The sequence below is a fragment of the Pelodiscus sinensis genome, chromosome 9 (assembly GCF_049634645.1).
Source record: "Pelodiscus sinensis isolate JC-2024 chromosome 9, ASM4963464v1, whole genome shotgun sequence".
NCBI lineage: Eukaryota > Metazoa > Chordata > Testudines > Trionychidae > Pelodiscus > Pelodiscus sinensis.
The window spans coordinates 43,854,174-43,876,979 of NC_134719.1; the positions used below are offsets into that span (position 1 = coordinate 43,854,174).

The 22,806-nt window shown below is 42.8% G+C and overlaps 1 protein-coding gene across 3 annotated transcripts in view; it reads left to right on the top strand.

Moving 5' to 3' along the window:
• The window catches only part of STXBP3 (syntaxin binding protein 3), an 86,674-nt gene that overhangs the window by 27,724 nt on the left and 36,144 nt on the right, over window positions 1-22,806 (top strand). For all 3 annotated transcript variants that reach the window (XM_025189410.2, XM_025189409.2, XM_025189408.2), the window contains 7 exons: window positions 1,869-1,969; window positions 5,965-6,119; window positions 10,038-10,128; window positions 13,790-13,914; window positions 15,995-16,099; window positions 20,607-20,664; window positions 20,878-20,943. In XM_025189410.2, the coding sequence (XP_025045195.1) occupies window positions 1,869-1,969; window positions 5,965-6,119; window positions 10,038-10,128; window positions 13,790-13,914; window positions 15,995-16,099; window positions 20,607-20,664; window positions 20,878-20,943 (701 nt within the window). The remainder of the gene's footprint in view (window positions 1-1,868; window positions 1,970-5,964; window positions 6,120-10,037; window positions 10,129-13,789; window positions 13,915-15,994; window positions 16,100-20,606; window positions 20,665-20,877; window positions 20,944-22,806) is intronic.

Genomic DNA, 22,806 nt, shown 5'->3' on the forward strand with positions numbered 1-22,806 from the left:
TGTTTGGTTATACATTGATGCCACAAAATTGGCTTCCCCGTCAATCCATATTTCATCCATACAGAGCTGTTCAACAGGTGAGCTTTTTTTAAAATAGAAGGTCTTTACAAGTCACAGCCATGAGGAAATTGAGCAGTCTTCAAGGCCTGGTAGTCACTTCTCTGTTGGTGTTTTGATTAGACTAGGCTCCAGATCCCTTAAATCAGCCCTGGGCAAAATACCCTAAGCAGCCGGATCCAGCCTCGAACGGACTTCCTGCTTGTCCCCAGCATGCTGCTGCGAGAAACTGCTGCTGGGTCTGTTTTGAACAGCGGTGAGCCATCACATGCTGCTCCTGCTCCCAGCACAATCCCATTGGCCAGTTTTGGCCAAGGGGAGCTCCCTGTTGTCAATGGGCAGCTTGCAAAGCATCTATATTCTCCCTTCAGTCTTGTATTTGTTAAAAAACTTCGTGGACCCTGCAGCCAGTGCAGGGGCAGGGCAGGCAGTTTGAAAAGGCTGCTGGCTGGGAGTCAAGCAGGTAAGTCTCCCAGCCAGAATCTGCCTTTGCACCCCAACCCTTCCTCCCCCCTGTCCCCAGAGACCCTGCCACAAGTAATAACCCTCTCCTGCATCCCAGTCCCCTGCCCCATGTTACAGCCCCCTCTTGTTCAAGGTCACAACTCAGATCTCGTGACCCAGTTAAGGGACTAGGGTGCAAATTGCCTCCTTCACCCAAACTCCCTCCCAGCCCCCACACCTTTTCCTGCACCCCAGTCCCTTAATGCAAGCTCCCTTCTGTACCCAACCTCCATCTCAGATCCCATATCTCCTCCATTGATATGGAAGAGTGCAGCCCTAGGCCACTCTAAGAATTTGGAAAGTGGTCTTCTCATTCACCCCCCCCCCCAATCAAAACTTATTACCCACTTCTGCCTTAAATCCAGTTGGCTTTTTGCCTCATTTGAAGTTCTAAGAACTATGCTGGCATGGTAATCTGATGGTATATCTCCCTGTTTTGGTTACAGATCTAGAAACCTGTAAGGTTTGTCTGTTGGGGGGAGACAAACAGCGCTCTCAGATCTACATCTGTTGAAGGCATTTGATAAGCGCTCACATAGTCTTCTCTGCATATATTTACCCATCATAGCTTAAATTCATCTTCCAGACAAGAATCCAAGTTTAACTGATCAGTGTTACAGAACACTTAAAAGATAGGTACAACCAAACACTTGTATCTGCTTCATATTTTGTTTGGGGATTTGTATTGTCCATTCTGGGGACAGGGAGAGGACTATTGTAACTTCCTTTTTGTAATATTTAGGAGGTATCTTGCTACTCCATATGAAAGGGAAGAGAAAACACACACAACCCTCTGGTTACTGTTGTCACTGTTCAGGACATGCTATGTGTCTTTCTTATTACTGTTTATTCCAGTATCTGTTAAATTTGTTAGAAATCTTCCTCAGGTTTCAGTATCTAAAAGTGGGAATCCGCTGAAAAGAAAAATATCTAACTCTTCCCAAACCCAGTTAGATTAACGCCTCTTATCTTTCTCTCTGGGAGGGCTTTATAATATTTTTATTCATTAATAGCAATTGACTCGTGTTTCAGTCTTTTGAAAGGAACTCACAGTAGAATGCTATAGACCCCCTGATTACAATGAGTATGTTTCTGGTTCCTAAATGTTCAGAATTTTCTAACTGGAATAGTTCCTGTTTGATCACCTGCAAGAACCACAGACTAATGTGGTAATTCTCTGAAACAAATCTCATTCTTAAAAGAACAAGAGAAAACTAAATGAGGTTTTATCCTGTAAATGTAAATTTGAATGAATTAACTGAAATAACTATAAAACAGCTTCATAACCTTTTAATCTCTTTTCCCAGTTTGCCCTGACAGTCTCTTCAATAAAATGAAGTCGTGCTGCTCAAAGGTTATAAGAAGGTGCAAAGAAATAAATATCTCCTTCTTTCCATATGAATCTCAGGTAAAGTTGAGTCTTTATATTAGCATAATTCCAGAAATTGTACAGAGTCTTATTGATTTTACCCACTGTGGCAGGGTCAGTCCCACTCCTGGGCCCCTGACCCTTGTCCAGCCCACTGTCCCACAGTCTAGAAGTCACAGTATACAGCTCCCTCGCCTTGGTTTGAGATTTGTTGTCTCCCTGTAGTCTTTTTAACAAGGTTGATGCTGTTCTTTTGGCTCCTCCGGTGTCTTTCTCCAAATGCCTCCCTCCACTCTCCAAAACTCCTTCTCAGTATGCCCCCCTCTTGCGGGTTCTTAAAGAGGCCTCCAGGCAGCCCCAATTAGTTTCACCTGGGCCTTAATTGATTTTGCAGCTGCCCCTAATTAGCCAGGATTTCTGACTCTCTGGCTCTTTCCCCTTCCATCAAGCTCTTTAACCTGCTGTATCACCCCTGCTCTGTCACACCACTGAAGTCCTGAAATGTAGTTCATTTTTCAGACGTTGTGACAAATGATACACGAAGTCTACCACCATTTTGGTTTATTTCCATTGTATTTGGAAGGAGGGGGATTGCTACTGTTATCAGAGGTTTATTTTCAGTTGTCTTCACTGTATGATTGGTTTCAGTTGACATGCAAAACTTTTGTCATTCAGAGCAGCAGATGAGTTCTGGCTTGTTTTAAGTAATGACAAACAGCGCTACTCACTATTTTTACGATACTGTTATCCTGATGTTTAACTAGGTAGGATTACTTTAAAAACCCAGAACTAACTCGTCATTGAGATATTGGAATTCAGTAGGAGCAAACAATTCAGAGAATTTAGGACTCCAAAAGCAAAAAAAAGATTAAAAGTAGGGCTGTCAACTAACACGCATTAACGCAGGGCACAATTAACTCTTTAATTTTAACGTGTGTTACTTGCAGGCATTTCTGTGGTGCTGCCCCTTTGAAACGCCACCAAGGCGTTTCAAAGAGGCAGCACAAAGCAGAGCCCTGATCAGCTGGAGTCCCCAGCTGACCCCAAGGTCTGTGCAGCGCTGCCCCTTTGAAATGCTGCTGCAGCGTTTCAAAAGGACAGCCCAACGCAGAGGCCGGGGTCAGCTAGAGTCTTATTGTTGTTTAAAAGCGTGACTAATCAAGATTAATTTTTTAATTGCTTGACAGCCCTAATTAGAAGACGCATTTACGATTAGTAATATGGAGACATGGAGGACAATCACCAGTTAGTGTGTAAACATCAACGAAAGAGGCTGGAAACTGCAGTAGTAGATTTGTCACTCATGTAATTCATATAAAAGGGCAGAGATGGGGGGGGGGGGAGTTAATAAATCCGGAGTTGGCATCCTATGGCATGTGAGCTGATTTTTCAGGGGCATGCGGGAAGGAGCTCAGTTTTGCTCCTCCTCCCCTGTGCAGCCACGGGAGAGTGCTCCCTCTTCCCTGCAGCAGATTAGGCTGCAATGGGAGGAGGCAGCCCTGGGGGCTGTGGCTCCTCAGCAGTACCTCCCCTGGGGCTAATGGCAGTGGGGCCTCCAACCTCCAGGGTGCTTGGGACCACGTGGGTGCGGCAGTTGCTGTAAGGGGACATTAAGGTAAGTGTCTTCCCGTCCATGCCCGGACCCCTTGCTCACATCTATCCCCCTTGCTCACATCTTCCCTCCCCCACCCTGCCAAGACTCTGCACCCCCCAGCTTGCTTTGACATCACCGTCTCTTGTTCCTGAACCCTCCCTTCTGGTCAGACACCCTGCCCCAAGACCCTTCCTGCACCTTCCCTCCTGGCCTGGCCAGACACTCAGCTTGCTCCTGAATCCACCATTACTCCTGCACCCTTTCTTCTGGCCCCACACTGCCCCCTCTCTTGCTCCTGCTCCTTTCACCAGGCCAGACACCCTACTCCCAGCCTGCATCCTACCTGTCCCCCTTGTGCACATCATCTCCCTCCCTGATCCTGCACCCTATTCCTATCCCACTTGCTGGCAGCCCTGTCTCTCACTGAACCCCAGAGAGTAAAGGGGGTCCATAAAATCCACTGACTCCGGAACCCCAGAAAAGTAAATCTGGCCTATGGGAAACCTTGAACCTTAATCCTCCTTCCTTTTCCTGTGAGGCTGGAGCACCAGAAGAGTGAGATCTCTGTTGGGGGTCACATCAGTGAGGGTTGGTGTTTTTTGGAGGATTTTTTTTTTTTGCTTCTCACTTGTGTAGTCCCCAACTCAGTTTTCAGTGGGTCATTGACCCCGACCCCAAAAAAGGTTCCTCACCCCTGCCATAAGTAAAGAAAACATTGAAACTTTTTGTGTTGGACACTTGATTTTAAATAAAGTTTGATAAACTAATGAGACCGTTAAAACATTTCATTTGTTTCATAATATAAATTAAACTGTTCTCCCTAGCTGCAGCTGGTTCAGAAAATATGGTCACATTACCCAGCCTGTCCCTGCCCCCTCTTCTTGGCGCACAGATCCGTGAATAAGTTAAATCTTGGCACGCCACTTCTGAAAGGTTTAAATCAACACTGGCCAACATAGGGAAGCCCACAAGACCAAGAACCTTTGCGCGTCTGTAAGAAGTTGTAAAAGTGTCTGAAGGTTACTATTCTTGCATTGTTTTCCTGTAAGTTTTCTTTCCCCAATACATGCCACACTGCTGAGGTGTCAAACTCTTTTACCTCACCTGGTACCTGAGTGTGTGAGGTTCTTGCTTCTTGCTGTATCCTGGTAAGGGAGTTTCCTAACTGAAAGATTCTTTTCCTTTCCACTATTTAGTGGGTAAGTCATGAGACTGTAGTAATGTAATGAGAATCTCCTTCCTAATAACTTCCACAGGGCTTTTATCGCAGCTGGTTGTCAGAGGGTTGTTTTTATTAAACTGCTTTGAACAAAAGAGCAAACACTCTTTTTTTAGTGAAAGACTCTTTTTTTAGTTTTGATCAAACATCTGCGTTCAGAGTTAACTGAGGATTGTAAAAGCTTCAATCTGTTATGGAACTCTACTGTCCTGGTCCTCCAGAGAGCTTCTATCTGAAACAGCGACGAGGAATCCTGACACACCTTATAGACTAACAGATTTATTGGAGCATAAGCTATCTGAAACAGAAATAGATCATTGGTTTTCTAATGTAAAAAGTGAACAGACTCCATACCTCTATTCCTTTTGGCTTTTTGTGTGCTGGTGTTGGAAAACCCTTGAGATCTTTGTGAATCATAAACATGCAATCAAAGATGTTTTTGCTTGCTTGGCTGGTACATAAGAATCTCCTGAGGACATTCATCTCAGCCTAGTTTGTATGTTGCTAGAACTGAATAGAGTTGGACTTCATCCTGGGACAGGTTTGAGTGGCCATGTTCTGCAAGAGGGAAATAAGTATTTGTGCCTTTATTTGTAGAGGGAATTCTTGTTTGGAATTAGGCTACATAGCTAAGGAGGCAATTTTAAGTTGGCAAGAGAGCCCATTGACACACAGAATGTGTGAATCTCTGGCAGAAACTTGTTTAACAGGGGAGCATCCAGAAGAGTGGTTTTTAATAGTGTCAGAAAAAAGTGACCCCTTTTGCTGCTGATCTGCAAGTGTATTTGTATGTTTCTCCCCTCCCCCTCCTTGAATGTATGTCAAATTGTGGGTCTAAGCAGGTTAAACTGTGTCCCTTCATAATCGCTTTAGCTTTGTATTGATCCATGCCAGGCTTTAGTGGGTATGTAGTTCTGTTTGCCTCCCGTTCCTCCATCTATACAGGTAGTGAACAGGTTGAAACATACAGGTAGGGGTGCATATGTATGTGTATACAAGAAACAAAGATGAGCTCAAGAGGATAGACAAAAGGAGGGATGATTGAGGTAAATAAAATGGTAGCTTAGCCAATGGTAGCTTAGATATGTATCTATCTTGTGCATGGTGTGGTGTTTTGTTTAAAAAAGGCCGCAACCCTTTGACTATTGTTCTTACAACAGATGTTCTTATTTCTAAAGAAATGTACAATGCTAAGCTTTTTCATGGCTATGCTTTATTTAGGTATTTACTCTCGATGTCCCAGATGCATTCTTCTGCTGTTACAGTCCAACCATGGAAAAAGCAAATGGCAAAGATGCAGTTATGGAGGCAATGGCTGAACAAATTGTTACGTTATGTGCAACGTTAGATGAAAACCCAGGAGTAAGATATAAAAGGTAGGACCGAAAATAGTGATATATGTAAATACGACTTTCAATTTTACAACTTCTGCTTGCAGTGCTGTTCAGAAACAGCAGTGTTCCATCTTCTAATATGCTGTTAGGATAAAATATTTTTTTATTGGTTTTTATTAAGTTGGTATGAGTCCACATATAAAGTAAGTGTGGTACAGATGGCTTTTTGTTTACCTTCAGCATTTAACAACTTTTTGTAGTCAGTCTCTGGATTTTGTTGCTGATCACTTACTGTTTCACTTGCTAATATGGTAACATTTTTATTAGGGATGTTAGTGTGTGTCAATTTACACGATTAACTGATAAGCCCAGGCTTATTGTTTTAATCCTAATGGTTACACCTCCTACCCCCTCGACATGGGGGAGGCAGGAACTGGGAGCTGACTGCCCCCCCACACAGGTAGCAGCTCAGGGGTGTGGGGAAAGCTGGCTTTCAAGCTGGCTGCCTATGCATAATGGCTCTGGTAGAACTACCGGCCCCCTATGCTGCTAACTCTCTATCAGAGGTGGGATGGGGGACTAGTGGGAGCTGGTGGTCACAGGGATCTGGCTTTACAGCACTGCCTGCCTCTCTGCAATGGCTAAAAATTTCAAGTGGTTGCATGTTTACACAACTACATGATTTTTAACATGCCTAACTTGTACTGTGGGGGGAAGAGACCAACCAGGCATTTACATGCATCCTATTACCCAGGTTCTGTATGAGTGTTTTACTAATAACCCAGCTACCAAGCTTCTGTTACTAAGTTTGAGCCTTGGAGAAGGTCTTATTTTTTTGTAGTCCCTGCATGGATTTGGGATGCAACAGGAGCCAGAGCAGAGGGGAAACAGCTAAGGTCAGAGATTGGGGTGTATATGTGGCTAAGGAGCAATGTTAAGAGTCCCATATCCTTTCTGAACCCTGCAAGAGATCAGGGAACAATAGATGCTTGGGAGTCCAAGAATCAATCATAGACTACTAGAACTGGCAGGAACCTTGAGAGATCATCAAGTTCAGTCCCCTTCCCTCATTGCAGGACCAAACAAGGTCTATATCAGCCCTGATATGTCTGTCTAACCTGCTCTTAAATATCTCCAGTGATGGAGATTCTACAACCTCCCTAGGCAGTTTCTTGCAGTGTTTAACCACCCTGACAGTTAGGAAGTCTTTCCTAATGTCATACTTAAACCTGTCTTGCTGCAATTTAAGCCCACTGCTGCTTGTCCTAACATCAGAGGCCAAGGGGAACAATTTCTCCCTCTCCTCCCTGTGACAAATTTGTAGATACCTGAAAACCACTATCATGTCCCCTCTCAGTCTTCTCTTTTCCAAACTAAACAAGCTCAATTGCTTCAGTCTTCCCTCATAGCTCATGTTCTGTAGTAGACCTTTAAACATTCTTGTTGCTCTTCTCTGGACCTTCTCCAATTTCTCCATCTTTCTTGAAATGTGGTGCCCAGAACTAGACACAATACTCTATTTGAGGCCTAATCAGCGTAGAGTAGAGTGGAAGAATGACTTCTCATATCTTGCTCACAGCACTCCCCTTAATGCATCCCAGAATCATGTTTGCTTTTTTTCATCAGTATTACAGTGACTCATGTTTAGCTTATGGACCAATCTGAACACTAGATCCCTTTCTGCAGTACTCCTTCCTAGACAGTCACTTTCCATTCTGTGTGAAACGGATTGTTCCTTCCTAAGTGGAGTACTTTGCATTTGTCCTCCATTAAACTTCATCCGATTTACCTCAGACCATTTGTCCAGGTCATTTTGAATTATGTCCCTGTCCTCCAAAGCAGTTATAACCCTCCCAGGTTGGTATCATCTGCAGACTTAATAAGCCTACTCTCTATGCCAGTGTCTAAATCGTTGATGAAGATCTTGAATAGACCCAGTCCCAAAACAGGTACTGCGGAACCCCACTTGTTATGCCCTTCCAGCATGACTGTGAACCATTAATGACTACTCTCTGAGAACTGTTGTTCAGCTAGTTATGCACCCACGTTATAGTAGCCCCATGTAAGTTGTATTTGCCTGGTTTATTGATAAGGTCATGCAAGACCATAGCAAGTGCCTTTATTAAAGTCTAGGTATACCATGTCCACCACTTCTCCCTTATCCACAAGACTTATCTTATCAAAGCTATTGGATTGGTTTGGCATGATTTGTTCTTTACAAATCTGTGCTGGCTGTTACCTATCATCTTATTTTCTTCCAGATGTTTGCAGATTAATTCCTTAATTACCTGCTCCATTATCTTCCCTGGCACAGAAGTTAAACTGACAGGTCTGTAGTTTCCTGGGTGGTTCTTATTTCCTTTTTTTATAGATGGGCACTGTATTTGCCATTTTCCAGTCTTCTGGGATCTCTCCCAACTTCCATGATTTTTCAAAGATGATAGCTAAAGGATGAGATACTCAAGGAGCTGATAAAGGAGGTATTTTAGGATGCATTTCAACAGGCCATGGTAACTTGAAGACCTCTAACTTTTCTAAGTAATTTTTTACTTCGAAACCTGCCGCATTCACTGTTAGGCATCCCTTCATCATCAAACTTCTTGGTCAAGACTGAAACAAAGAAGCACCTCTCCTGTTTCCAAGTTTCCTGTTACCATTTCTCCCTCCTCACTGAGCAATGGGCCTATCCTCTCCTTGGTCTTCCTCTTGCTTCTAATATATTTATAGAATGTCTTTTTGTTACCCTTTATGTCTCTAGCTAGATTGTTTGTTTTGTGCTGTTGCCTTTTTAATCTTACCCCTGCATAACTGTGGTGTTTGCTTATATTCATTCTTTGTAATTTGACCTAGTTTCCTCCTAGGCAGGGGAGGCTGCTGTGGAGCAGCCTCTGTCCGTGGCATGCCCAGGCTCACTGCGGAAAGAGGCTGTTCTGCTGCAGCAGCCCCTGTTTATGGGGGATCTGAGCTCCCTGCAGACAGGGGCTGCTGCTGTTCTGCATTGCTGCTCTGTATCAGGGGCAGCAGCATGGGGTGGCAGGAGGCTCCCTGAGAGTGGGGCTGGAATGCACTGGCTGCCGTCCCCACCCCTGGGAACTATCAAAAAATTGTATGCAGCTCCACAGCTATTTAATTATATGCTATTTAACATCCCTAGTTTGAACACATGCTTAAACTTATGTATGTGTTTGTGTTTTGAATAAGGGTGCTCTTCTGAATCAGGGCTGAATACGTTAGAACTTCTCAAGCACTTTTGATATTTTGTGAAGAAAGATATTAGGAATATAGATTATTAAATGTCTCTGCCACTTCAGCATATAGCCTCAAAAGCTATCACTTCCTATAATATACTAGAAATAAAGTAGTAAACAAATTCATGTTTAAATGGTAAATTAAAATTATGTACAGTTTCTTGGGTGGATGTGTGATGGAGACCACTTACACAAGCAGCTTTCTGTTAAGTTAAACACTAGCAGCTTTTGACAGTTAAACCATAAAACTAAAGGATGTGATCTTATATCATCTAAAGTAAAAATAATTATAAATCTGAATGTCATATAGTGTAACATAATTTAATGATTTAGCCTTTCAACTAGAATTATGGGGGGAAAACATAAAAATACTTCAACTCAATAGCCATCCCATTGTTGTTCTTTCCCTCTTATTGAGTATTACATATGTAGGTAAGACTTGCCAGTTTAAGCCATTTGTTTTGGTCTTGCTTCTAGTTTATTCCTATTTTCCTATCAAGCCCACAACTCTGAAGTTATTCATATTAGGTTTTCAGACCGTATGACATACTGCCTGTTTGCATCATGGCACAATGTTTCAAATATTTCAGAAGTCTTACTTAATTTTAAACTAGATGTTGAAGATAGGTAGTTGTGTGTTTAAAATACTGACACTAAAATTTCTTAACAAATTTAATCAATGGTATTTGAGACTTTTTTTCTTTCCCTCTAGCCAGCCATTGGTTAATGCCATCAAACTTGCAAAGCTAGTTGAAAATAAGCTTGAAAACTACTATAAAATGGATGAGAGAAGCCAAATAAAGGTAGAGTGAAAAATACATCCTTGCTTGTTTTATTTTTGTAAACAAAGGACCTTATTAAAGGATGTTACATAAAATATTCTCTCTCAAAAGATTTGGGTACTAAATATAAGGGTCTCTAGTTCCTTTGTAATTTAAAAACAGTTTGAAAGAGTTGACAATAACTTGTGCAGTATGTGATAGAAATGTAGCCGTGTTAGTCTGGTGTAGCTGAAACAAACAGGACTGTGTAGCACTTTAAAGACTAACAAGATGGTTTAATAGGTGATGAGCTTTCGTGGGCCAGACCCACTTCCTCAGATCAAATAGTGGAAGAAAATTGTCACAACCATATATACCAAAGGATACAATTAAAAAAAAAACACATATGAAAAGTACAAATCAAATTTCATAACAGAAGGGGGATGTGGGGTGGGTGGGGGCGGGGAGAAGGTAAATGTCTGTGAGCTAATGATATTAGAGGTGATAATTGGGGAAGCTATCTTTGTAATGGGTAAGATAACTAGAGTCTTTAAGACCCCCGCGAAAAGTGTCGAATTTTAGCATGAATAACGGTTCAGAGGATTCCCTTTCAAGTGCAGTTTTAAAAGGCTTTTGAAGCAGGATGCAGGTAATTAAGTCGTTGAGACAATGTCCTTTCTGGTTGAAATGGCAAGAAACTGTTTTTTCTTAGTGATCCTGTCTAATATCTGTTTTGTGGGTATTGATCCTTTGGCATAGTGTCTGAGACGTTTGTCCAATGTACATAGCAGACGGACACTTTTGACACATGATAGCATAAATTATATTTCTGGATGTGCAGGAATGTGTTGTTGATCTTATAACTCACTTGGGGTATGTCTACACTACGAAGTTAATTCGAACTAACAGACGTTAGTTCGAATTAACTTAGATAGGCGCTACACATGCAGACCACTAGTTCGAACTTAATTCGAACTAGCGGTGTGCTTAATTCGAACTAGGTAAACCTCATTCTACGAGGACTAACGCCTAGTTCGAATTAACTAGTTCGAATTAAGGGCTGTGTAGCCCCTTAATTCGAACTAGTGGGAGGCTAGCCCTCCCCAGCTTTCCCTGGTGGCCACTCTGGGCACCACCAGGGAAACTCGTATGCCCCCCTCCTGGCCCCGGAGCCCTTAAAGGGGCACGGGCTGGCTACGGTGCCCGTGCCAGGTGCAAGCCTGCCAGCACCCAGCCAGCAGACCCTGCACCTGGCACGGCTTGAGCCAGCCACCCGCTGCCACCCAGCCCTCTGCCTCTTCCCGGGACCAGGCTGGCGGCTCCCGGGAGCCTGCCCAAGTCCGCAAGAGGCGGGCGCCCTCCTGGTCTAGCGCAGACATCGTGGATCTCATCCACGATCTCCGCACTAGGCACAGGAAAGTGGCCGTCTAGAGCAGGATAGCTGCCAGCCTGGCCACCCAGGAGCAGGTTGGAATGAAAATCAAGGTGGTCCACTGAGACCCCCGACCCTGAGCTTAGAATGGCCGTACTGGGTCAGACCAAAGGTCCATCTAGCCCAGTAGCCTGTCTGCCGACAGCAGCCAACACTAGGTACCCTGGAGGGGATGGACCGAAGACAATGACCAAGCCATTTGTCTTGTGCCATCCATCTCCAGCCTTCCACAAACAGAGGCCAGGGACACCATTTCTACCCCCTGGCTAATACCACTCCATGGACCCAACCTCCATGACTTTATCTCATTTCTTTTTAAACTCTGTTCTAGTTGTAGCCTTCACAGCCTCCTGCAGCAAGGAGTTCCACAGGTTAACTATTTGCTTTGTCAAGAACAACTTTCTCTTACTAGTTTGAAGCCTGCTACCCATTTCTTTTCTTTGGTGTCCTCTAGTCCTTCTTTATGTGAACTCATGAAGAACTTTTCTGAATGCACCCTCTCCACCCAACCCCTGCTTTTAGAGACCTCTATCCTGTCCCCGCTCCATCTCCTCTTTTCTAAGCTGAACAGTCCCAGTCTCTGTAGCCTCTCTTCATCTGGGACCTGTTCCCAACCCCTGATCATGTTAGTTGCCCTCCCCTCTCCCAGCCTTTCTCTTCCCCTCTCCCACCTCCTCTTCCCAGTCTCCCCCAGTTTTGTTCAATAAAGACAGAGTAAATGTTGGAAGAAACGTTTTCTTTATTTTGTACATCAGGAAGGGGGTTTAGGGAGGGGTAAGTGGAAGGAGGTGAGGGAGGAATGGGGTACGAGCCCCCAATGGGGAGGACTGGGGTGGCTCAGCGGGTTCCTCAGGGTGGAAGCTCTCCTGCAGCCCCCCGATTGACCCCTCCTCCCCCCTCCGGATGGCAGCCTGCGGCAAGTGCAGCCAGGCTGATGGCCGAGTGTTGTGATGTGCCGAGTGTGGGCACTCCAAGCCAGGACTGCTTTGCAAGCGGGGAACCCCTGAGAACTGTCTGTCTGGAGTGGGGGTCGGGTCCCTTTAAGCACAGCCCTCGGCTAGCCTGAGGCAGCAGTTCCACACTCTAAGTCCTAATCTGATGCCCTGCTGGCACTGCTTCCGGCCATCCTTAACCTTAGTTCAGAGTCCACTCAGTGTGGACATGCTAGTTCGAATTAGCAAAACGTTAATTCGAACTAGTTTTTAAGTCTAGATGCGCTAATTCGAATTAGTGCTGTAGTGTAGACATACCCTTGGTTAGGTCCAATAATGGTATCAGCAGAGTGAATATGTGGAGAATGCTGGCAACGAGGTTTATTGCAAGGGAAGGTACCAGGGTTGGTATTAGTGTGGTAGGTCCTGTGGTTAAGAATCATCTTGAGGTTAGGTGGTTGTCCATAGGAGACTATGGGTCTGTCCCCCAGTGCCTCTTGGAGCTTGGTATCCTGTTCCAGTATAGGCTGTAGTTTATTGATGATGTGTTGGACAGATTTAAGTTGGGGACCGTAGGTGATGACAAGTGGTGTTCTATTGTGGGTTTCTAGGTATTCGTCTGGATCTTTCAATTTGCTTTTTTATTTTTATAAAAAAATTAAAATAAAAAAAAATAAAAACGCATCCCCCTTCTGTTCTGAAATTTGATTTGTCCTTTTCATATGTTTTTTTTAGTTATTATTATTGTATCCTTTGGTATATATGGTTGTGACTATTTTCTTCCACTATTTGATCTGAGGAAGTAGGTCTGGCCCACGAAAGCTCATCATCTAATAAACCACCTTGTTAGTCTTTAAAGTGCTACATAGCCCTGGTTTTTGTTTGAGTGTTGAATCTACATCAACTGATTCACATTTGAAACTAAGTTCTTAGTCTAGGATTAGATATTAACCATGTTTTTGTTGTTTGTTTTAGGCTTTCTATTGTGTCCAGTTCAGTAGGGATTTTTGCTTATGAGGCAAAATGTTGAAGGATTGTAGTGTGCTTGAAAACATGATACACAAACATAGTGTATGAACTCACATTATCTTTAAACGTAAAGTTGCCTCTATTTCATGGTTGAAGTAGCAGGTCCAGTTTGATATAGCTAATGCTAACCTAGTTGTAATGTTTTCTGAATTACAAAAAAGTCTTCCTCTTGATCAGACTAAACCAACTTGGCACTTTATAAGATTTTCCAAGGCTGCTTAGAATGTGACCTTGGTTGCTTTAAATAGTTTTGGAGTATTGTAATTTTGTACAGTAAGTCTTAAAAATTTTGCTATCCTGATCTTTTTAGGGTAAAACCCACTCCCAGCTGTTAATTATTGATCGAGGATTTGACCCTGTGTCCACTGTACTCCATGAACTTACCTTTCAAGCAATGGCATATGATCTGCTGCCAATTGAAAATGATACATACAAGCAAGTATAGCTTCTCAAATCTAAATACTTAGGAACTGTCTGTATTTATACAAAGCCAATAAGCTATTAAAGGTGAACTGGTAAGGGAATAATTTGCGATTTTAATAGTTTGTACTGTACAAAGATGGCTTCAGTTTAAAAACTGTTTTTCTTCTGTCCGCTCTCTGCCAGAGGTTTTTGATTGACAGCTCAGTCAGAAGCTTCATTTAGAAAGACAATATTGCCAAAGATACAGCCCCAGTATTAAGACTGATTTGGTTAGGTGGTCACAGGGATGTGGATAACAGTGGCAGGAAGGGAAAATGTCCATAGCGGAATTAATTTTTGGCTTATCCTGTGATTAGAACGGGGTGGGCAAAAGGGCCTCTGCGGGCCGGATCTGGCCTGCCAAGCGGGTTGATCTGGCCCATGGAGGCCCTGCTGCTCCCCCTGGGGACAGGGGAGCGCACAACGTCCTCCCGCCCTGTGAGGAGAACATGGCACTTCTAAGTGCTATGTGCTCCTTGTGGGGCGGGAGGAGATCTCACAGGCTACCCCACCCCCAAGCCTGATTGGCCTGGGGGCAGGGGAGCTGCACAAAGTTTCTTCCACCCTGCGAGGAGTGCATGGCACTTCATAGTGTCACGTTCTCCTGGCAGGGCAGGAGGACGCTTCCTGCACTCCCCTAGCCTTGATTGGCCTGGGGCCGAGGGGGAAGCGTGGGAAGCCTCTTCCTGCCCTGCCAGGGGCATGGGTGCCTAATGGAAGGGGGGGAGCAAAGGGGCTCTGCCACCCCCAGACCAATCACGGTCTGGAGGTGGAGTAGCCCAAAAGCATCCTGCCCTGCCACCTTCCAGTTTAGGCCCCACTCCTTCCGGGCGGCCTGAGGCCACTTCAAAAATTTTTGAAGTGGCCTCCAGCCCAAAACTATTGCCCACCCCAGATTAGAAAAATTAAGACTTCTGATGCAGCTATATTTACTACTCTAATCTGAAGTCTTAATTGGTGATTACTAGAGCTGAACCTTCTGTATATACAGAAGTTGAGCTACTGGTATGAATCTTGCAGCTTAGATCTAATTTAATTTGACACTCTCTTCCATAAAAACTGTGTCCACCTTTATGGGATACAAGTGTCCTATGTTGAATATGCCTCAACTTATTTGTGACAAACAAGTTTGATCATACTGTTGCCATGTCACACAACCCTTGTGGGATGCATTTCAAATATCTGGACCTGTGCTAAAGAACTATATGTCAAATGGAAATGTATAAGAGTAGCAGGAATAATGCTGAGCTTGCAACATTTATTTAAATTTATGTTCTTAAGTCTGAAAATTATTTATTTTAATACAGTAGGTAGACCCACTATTTAGTGGGGGGTTTAGAATTAAATTTGCATTTTTGTCTTATTTCTACTGTCTTCCAACCACTATTTGTGAGCTTCTGCAACAGTATTAGTCCTGGGGGAATTCTGCAACTGTTGCATTTGAAGCCACAGTAAAATCTCACAGGATTATGATATCCAAATATGAATGAAAGTATTGTGTTCAAGATGCCTAGTATACATCTTATATCTTCAGTTCACAGGAAACTGCTTAATAATTGAAGTCAATGATGCTGACTTTGTTAATCCCACTCAACTCGATTCTATAACTGTGTACGTGGCGTTTTTAGACCCAAGTATTTCTATACTTTAAGTGGTAGATAAAATATACATGGCATTAGAAACCTATCTTCAACATGTCTGACTTTGCACACAATTTACATTCAAAAAGGAAAAATCAAAAATGTACCAGAAACTTAAGTGCCTATAAACCTGTCTTTGTTTAACTCAGATTATTGCACAAATTAGGACCATTGGTGGTTTCTAAAATGCACATCATTTTGCCTTAATTAAGGACATTGGATCAGTCTTAATTTTTCTTGAGCATTATGCTTGGGTTGTTTCAGAACCACTTTTTAAAAATGTGCATGATTCAAAATGTTAATAGTTATTTAACTTTTACTTAAAAGCAACTGAACATAAAAGCAACTGAACATGTACAATAAAGCATGTACTAGAAAGATCTAATTTTATGATTGGACTTTTTTCCTGTCAGATATACAACAGATGGGCCCAATGGAAAGGAAAAAGAGGCAATTCTGGAGGAGGAGGATGAGCTCTGGGTGCGGATTCGGCACAAGCATATTGCAGATGTGTTAGAGTATGTGAATAAGTTATTAATGTTTGATACCTTGTACGTTTCAGGGATAGATATTTGAAAATATTTATTACAGTAAATAGAATTAATAAAGATATAAAGACCTAGGATAACTGTAGAAATATTACAAGACTGAGGGATAGCCATGTTAGTCTGTATCTGCAAAAATAGCGAGGCCTGTGGCACCTTTAAAGACTAACAGATATATTTGGGCATAAGATTTTGTGGGTAAAAACCACTTCATCAGATGCATGGAGTATAAATCAGTCGAGTGTGTAATCGAGTACTTCATTTGACTATACCTGATAAGCTTACGCTTATTGGGCAGTTGAGTAGTTGACTACCTGCTTACATCCCTAGTCTGGATTTCTATACAGTTTCACAGACGTTCACAATTTCAGCCTGTGCACATCATCACATGCCCCATAATCTCAGCTATGCATAGCCTCAAAACCAACTCTGACATTCTAAGCAGAGATCGGCAAAGGAGGTGCTGTAGGGATGTGATATACACGCAGCGTCGGGGGGCGGTAGGCTGTATATACCAACTCCCATGTAGCCGCATGCTCCTCCTGCAGTGCTGGCTCTGATAAAGTCTCTTAAAAGCTGGGTCTTCATAAACACTGTCTCCCGACTGCCCCCACACTGATAGAAGCAGCAGCACATGGGGCATCTCCATGGGAGCCGCCTCCTTGCCCTCCTCCTGCCTGTAAACATGTAACTGCTGAATTTATGTTTACCCAAAAACCCCTTATTTTAACATACCTAAGGTGCTATAGTCATCGTGAATAGGTTAGATGAGTGTTTCTCAAACTGTGCTCCGTGGAGCCCCAGGGCTCAGAGACCTATCCAGGGGCTCCACAAGGTTGACAAACTGGAAACATCGATAGGTACAACACATACAATCAGTGGACTGCTGGAGCTCCGCATAAATTTTTACACATGTGAAGGGCTCCAGAGCTCAGAGTTTGAGAACCACTGGGTTAGATTATGAACAGGAGACTCAGGCAACTTCAACTCCATATTCTGCAGGTCACTATCCTTTAGATCCCACTAAAAAGTACCAAAAGTAACTCTATCATGTGCTCAAATTCCCTCCAGTAGCACAGGACCAAATCGACACAGACAGACCTCTAAAGTGCTGAACAGGAGTTTTCTTTCTGCTACCCAAGATCCATAAACCTGGAAATCCTGGATGCCCCATCACCACAGGCATTGGTGCTCTCACAGCAGGTTGTCCAGCTATGTGGACACTCCTCAGACCAATCACAACTAGCACTCCTAGCTGTCTTTGAGACACCACTGACTTACTGAGAACTACAGTGATCTTCCCGAAAACACCATCCTGGCCACCATGGATGTAGAAGTGCTCTACCCCAATATTCCGCAAGAGGATGGATTACAAGCAGTCAGGAACGGAATCCCTGGTCATGGCACAGGGTTCTTGCCACATCTCAAAGGCGGAGGTGCCCCTATCGGCTAGTTGATGCTCATTGACTGTTCTCATCCACAATTAGTTCAGATTTAGGGACAATTTATACCATCTAAAGTCAGCAACACTGTTATGGGTAATTAGGCAATCTCCATTAATTACTTATCTCCTAGAACTGGAAGGGACCTTGAAAGGTCATCGAGTCCAGTCCCTTGCCTTCACAGCAGGGCCAAGTACTATCCCTGGCAAACTTTTGCCCCAAATCCCCTAAATGGCCTCTGCAAAGATTGAACTCACAACCCTGAGTTTAGCAGGCCAATGCTCAAACCACTGAGCTATCCCTCCCACATGACCCTACAGTATGCCAACATTTTTTTGGCTAAAGTAGAATGCTGCCTCAGCTCTTGTCCCCTAGTGCCCCTCCTCTACTTGACTAAATTGATGACCTCTTCATCCTATGGATTTATAGGAAGAATTCGAGAATTCAGTGGGATTTCAACAGTTTCCACCCCACCATCAACCTCAGCCTGGATCAGTCCACACAGCAGGTACACTTTCTGGATACCAAATACAAGTAAATGATGGTCACAAACACCACCCTACACCAGAAACATACTGATCACTATTCTTTCTTACATGTCTCTGGTTTCCATCCAGGACACATCACACAATCCATTGTCTACAGCCAAACCCTAAGATAAAACCAGATCTGCTTTAGTCTCTCTGACAGAGACAAACACCATACAAGTTCTTTATTGAGCATTCTTAAAATTTAAATACCCACCTGAGGAAGGGAAGAAACAGACTGACAGCGCCAGACAAGTTCCCAAAAGTCACATACTTCAGGACAGGCCAAACAAGGAAAACAGAACACTTTCAGCTATCACCTACAGCGCCCCCCTCCGCCCCCCCAGCAAAATCCCCTCCAGCTCAATAATGACAATCTACTACCTATCCTGGAAAATGATCCCTCCATCTCAGACTTTGGGAGGCAGACCAAAGTATCACATGTGCCCCTTTGTCATGTATATTGCCAAACTGGACCGTCTCTGCGCCAAAGGATAAATCGACACAAATCCGACACCAAGAAGGCAACACACAAAAACCAATAGAAGAACACTTTTTAATCTCCCTGGACAATTAGTAACAGATTTAGAAGTAGCCATCTTTCTAAGAAATAACTTCAAAACCAGACTACAAAAAGAAACCGCAAAACTGCATCCCTTCTTTTGATCTGCTAGTACATATTCCACTCAGTGCATCTGAAGTGACTTTTTTTAACCCGTGAAAGTTTGTCCAAATAAATCTCCTACTCTTTAAGTTGACAGAGTACTCCTCGGGAGGGAGGGAGAGGAAAGGGGGGGGGGTTAAAGATTTCAGATTCATAAGGGGAAAAGATTCCCTAATTTAGCTGACTACGTTCTTCCTTAATGAGAGTCCCCCGCTGACCCTGTGCTCTTGGCAGCACAGGGCTCTTGTATGTTTCAAAAGAAAAGTGCTGCTGGGAGTGCAGAACCAGCAGGGGACTGCTTGAGTCTCCTGCTGGCCATGCTCCCCTGGATGCTTCCAACTTTGAAAGGTAGAAAGAGCCAGCAGGGTTCTTGTTACATCTCAAAGGCGGAGGTGCCCCTATCGGCTAGTTGATGCAAATTACATCAATTATTCAATTAGTTGATCTAATTGTAATATCCTTACTATACATGAGAACGTAAGAATGTCCATACTGGGTCAGACCAAAGATCCATCTAGCCCAGTATCTTGTTTTCCAACAGTGGCCAATGCCAGATGCCCCATGGGAAGTGAACAGAAACAGGTAGTAGTCAAGTGATCTTTCTCCTGTTATCAATTTCCACCCTCTGACAAACAGCCAGGATAGATAGGAATGTTATCCCTAGCTTCTAATAAATATTAATGGAACTAACTTCCATGACTTGATCTAGGTCTTTTTTTGAACGCTGTTAAAGTCCTGGTCTTCAACCTACTCTGGCAAGGAGCTCCACAGGTTGACACTGTGCTGCATGAAGAAAAACTTTCTTTTGTTTGTCTTTAAACCTGCTACCTATTTAACTTTCATTTGCTGAGCCCTTACGTTATGGGAACAAGTAAACAACTTTTCCTTACTCACTTTCTCTATACATGACATGTTTTTATAGACTTTCTATTATATCTCCCCTTTTTCTAAGCTTAAAAGACTGGGTCTTTTAATCTCTCTTCATATGGTACCCGTTCCAAACCCCTAATCATTTTTGTTGCCTTTCTCTGAACTTTTCCAATGCCATTATCTTTTTTGAGACAAGGGGTACGTCTAGACTACATGCCTCTGGCGACAGAGGCATGTAGATTAGGCTACCCGACAGCGTAAAATGAAGCGGCGATTTAAATAATCGCCGCTTCATTTAAATTTACATGGCTGCCGCGTTGAGCTGACAAACAGCTAATCAGCTGTTTGTCGGCTCAGCGCGATAGTCTGGACGCTCCCCTGCCGACATCAAAGGGAGTTGTCGACAACTCCCTTTGATGTCGGCAGGGGAGCGTCCAGACTATCGCGCTGAGCCGACAAACAGCTGATTAGCTGTTTGTCAGCTCAACGCGGCAGCCATGTAAATTTAAATGAAGCGGCGATTATTTAAATCGCCGCTTCATTTTACGCTGTCGGGTAGCCTAATCTACATGCCTCTGTCGCCAGAGGCATGTAGTCTAGACGTACCCAAGGCGACCACATCTGTATGCAGTATTCAAGATGTGAGAGTACCATGCATGTATATGGAGTTAATAAGAGATTCTGTCTTTATTCTCTATTCCTTTTTTAATTATTCCTAACTTTTTTTGCTTTTTTGACTGCCACTGCATGTTGAGTGTATGTTTTCAGAGAACTATCTATAGTAACTCCAAGATTTCTCTCGAGTGGTTATAGCTAAATTAGTTCCTATTGTTTTGTATGTATACTGGGGATTATCTTTTCCAATATACATTACTTTGCATTTATCAACAGCCTCTTGAGTTTACTATTCTACATTCTGAACAGTATGAAAATGTTTGATTTATAAAACATTCTTTCCCTTTCCCTTAATCTGACAGGGAGATTCCAAAACTTTTGAAAGATGTTTCATCAAAGAGAAAAGCAACAGAAGGAAAAGTAAGATAGTTATTGTTAAATATTTCTTTTGTAATATTAAGTAGGCTTCCCAATGTGTTTTTTCAGCAGTCAGTTAAGTTGTTTCTTAGTGGTTTTTCACCTGCCTGAGAATATAAGTTTCTTAGCTATGTAGTTGTAAAATCCCAGCCTCTAGTAGTAAGAGAAATTGGTGCTTGAGAAAGTTGAGTTTAAACTTCTGTCTTCTTTTCACAGTTATCACTAAGTAATCTGGCACAGCTAATGAAAAAAATGCCCCACTTCCGTAAACAGATTACCAAGGTAAGTAGCATCCAGAACATGGCAACACTTTTTGTTTATCAACTGTTCTCACCAAGTAGGATCTCTGGTTTTAAAGGCTATATTTTTTATTATTTTAATTAAAAAAACACTAGTGTGGAAAAAATCTGTTGCTTTTGTCATGCATATTTTCATGTTATGTGCTTCAAATTTTTTTTCAGAATAAATGCATTTTATGAGGGCATAAGCCAGTGTTCCCTCTAACATTTTCTATCCTTGTGCGGGTTGAATTTTTGGGGAGGGGCGTGGAGGGCAGGTTGAAATTTCTTATCTGTAACTCCAATATCGAAGTAGAGTGTGGATATGCACCACCAATATATAAAATGTTTTTTGTTTGTATATAATTTTAAACAGTCCTTATGTGTGGAAGAAAATATATTAAAACAAGGGATAATTAACAAGGAACAATGCTTACAATTATTTAATATGAAATAAAAGAAATTAACTTTACTCGTGGGGTATATGTATCATCCTTTCTAACAATTCAAGCTAGTAAACACACAAAAATGCATATTATCCAGTTTTAAGATGTTAAATCTATGAGTCGCCTAATACAATATTTACTGACACTGGAAAGCAAAAAAGGCATTCACTAAGGCTGATAAAGTTTCTCTGGGGAATTTGTAGGATACTTGCGAATCAAGAACAAGTGAGACCTGTACAAACAGATAAAAATTCTCCTGGTTTGAAACTGTGTGCGTGCGTGCGCAATTCAAAGACCCAAAGCCCCAGAATAAATTAATGCATGGCTTCAGGGTTTGTAGACAGATGCATGTTTCAAAGAACTTGCAAATAAAGTTTCATCCTGCATCACACCTGGTACTTGTTACTTCTGACTCCTAAGAGCCAGAACTCTACCACATAGCCAAGATCTGACCTTAATGCAATACACCATACCATGTATTAATTTAGTAGTACAGAATTAAATAAGAGTTTTAGATATTCAACATTGCAAAAAAAATCTATTAAAGGAATCTTTTTTTCTTACCTTAAGCCATTAACACCTATGTAAACTTTGTTTTGAAATATAATCATGCAAATACCCTGACATGTGCACACACCAGTCTTGCAGCCTGCTCTCTCCCCTCCCCCCAACCCCTTAAACCTGTTGCTTTTATATTGAGCTTTTGTCATGCATGTTTTTGTTATGTGCTTCATATTTTTGTTCAGAATGAATGCATTTTATGAGGGCACAAGCCAGTGTTCCCTCTAACATTTTAGGATTGCAGCAAGTGAGTCAGGACACTCTAAACCCCCCACCTCTATCTCACTGCACAAATGCCAACATCCACCCACTCTTTCCCCCACCTACCCTGTGCAATCTGCTCCCCCAGCCCGGCTGGGAGCTGGGATAGAATTGGAAGGGACCTCAAGAAGTCATGAAGTCCAGTACCCTGCCCTCACGGCAGGACCAATCACTGTGTAGATGAGGGCTACTCAACTTTGGAAGTCCTATGGGCCACAAAGATACTCAGAGCACATGCCAAGGGCTGCAACTGAAGTGTGGCTGCATATATATGCAAATAACTTCTTTCACACTGATGGGCATGAATACAAAGATTAAGGCAAGACTATACAACACAGAGGCCCCATTTAAGTCAGTTCTGCTGGTATTAATAAATGCAATATTTACCCAGTTTCCACCCGTATGACAGCACTTTTAATGAACAATGACAGTCCAGGAATTTAACTACTAAAACACACATCAACAGAATACCATTATATTGACTACCTTTTTTGTTTTTGTTTTTTTGGCTCCCACCAGCAGGCCACATGTTGAGCCCTGCATAAACCCAAACTGCAGTGCGGGCTGAAAACAAACGTGGTGGGCCACATGTTGAGTAG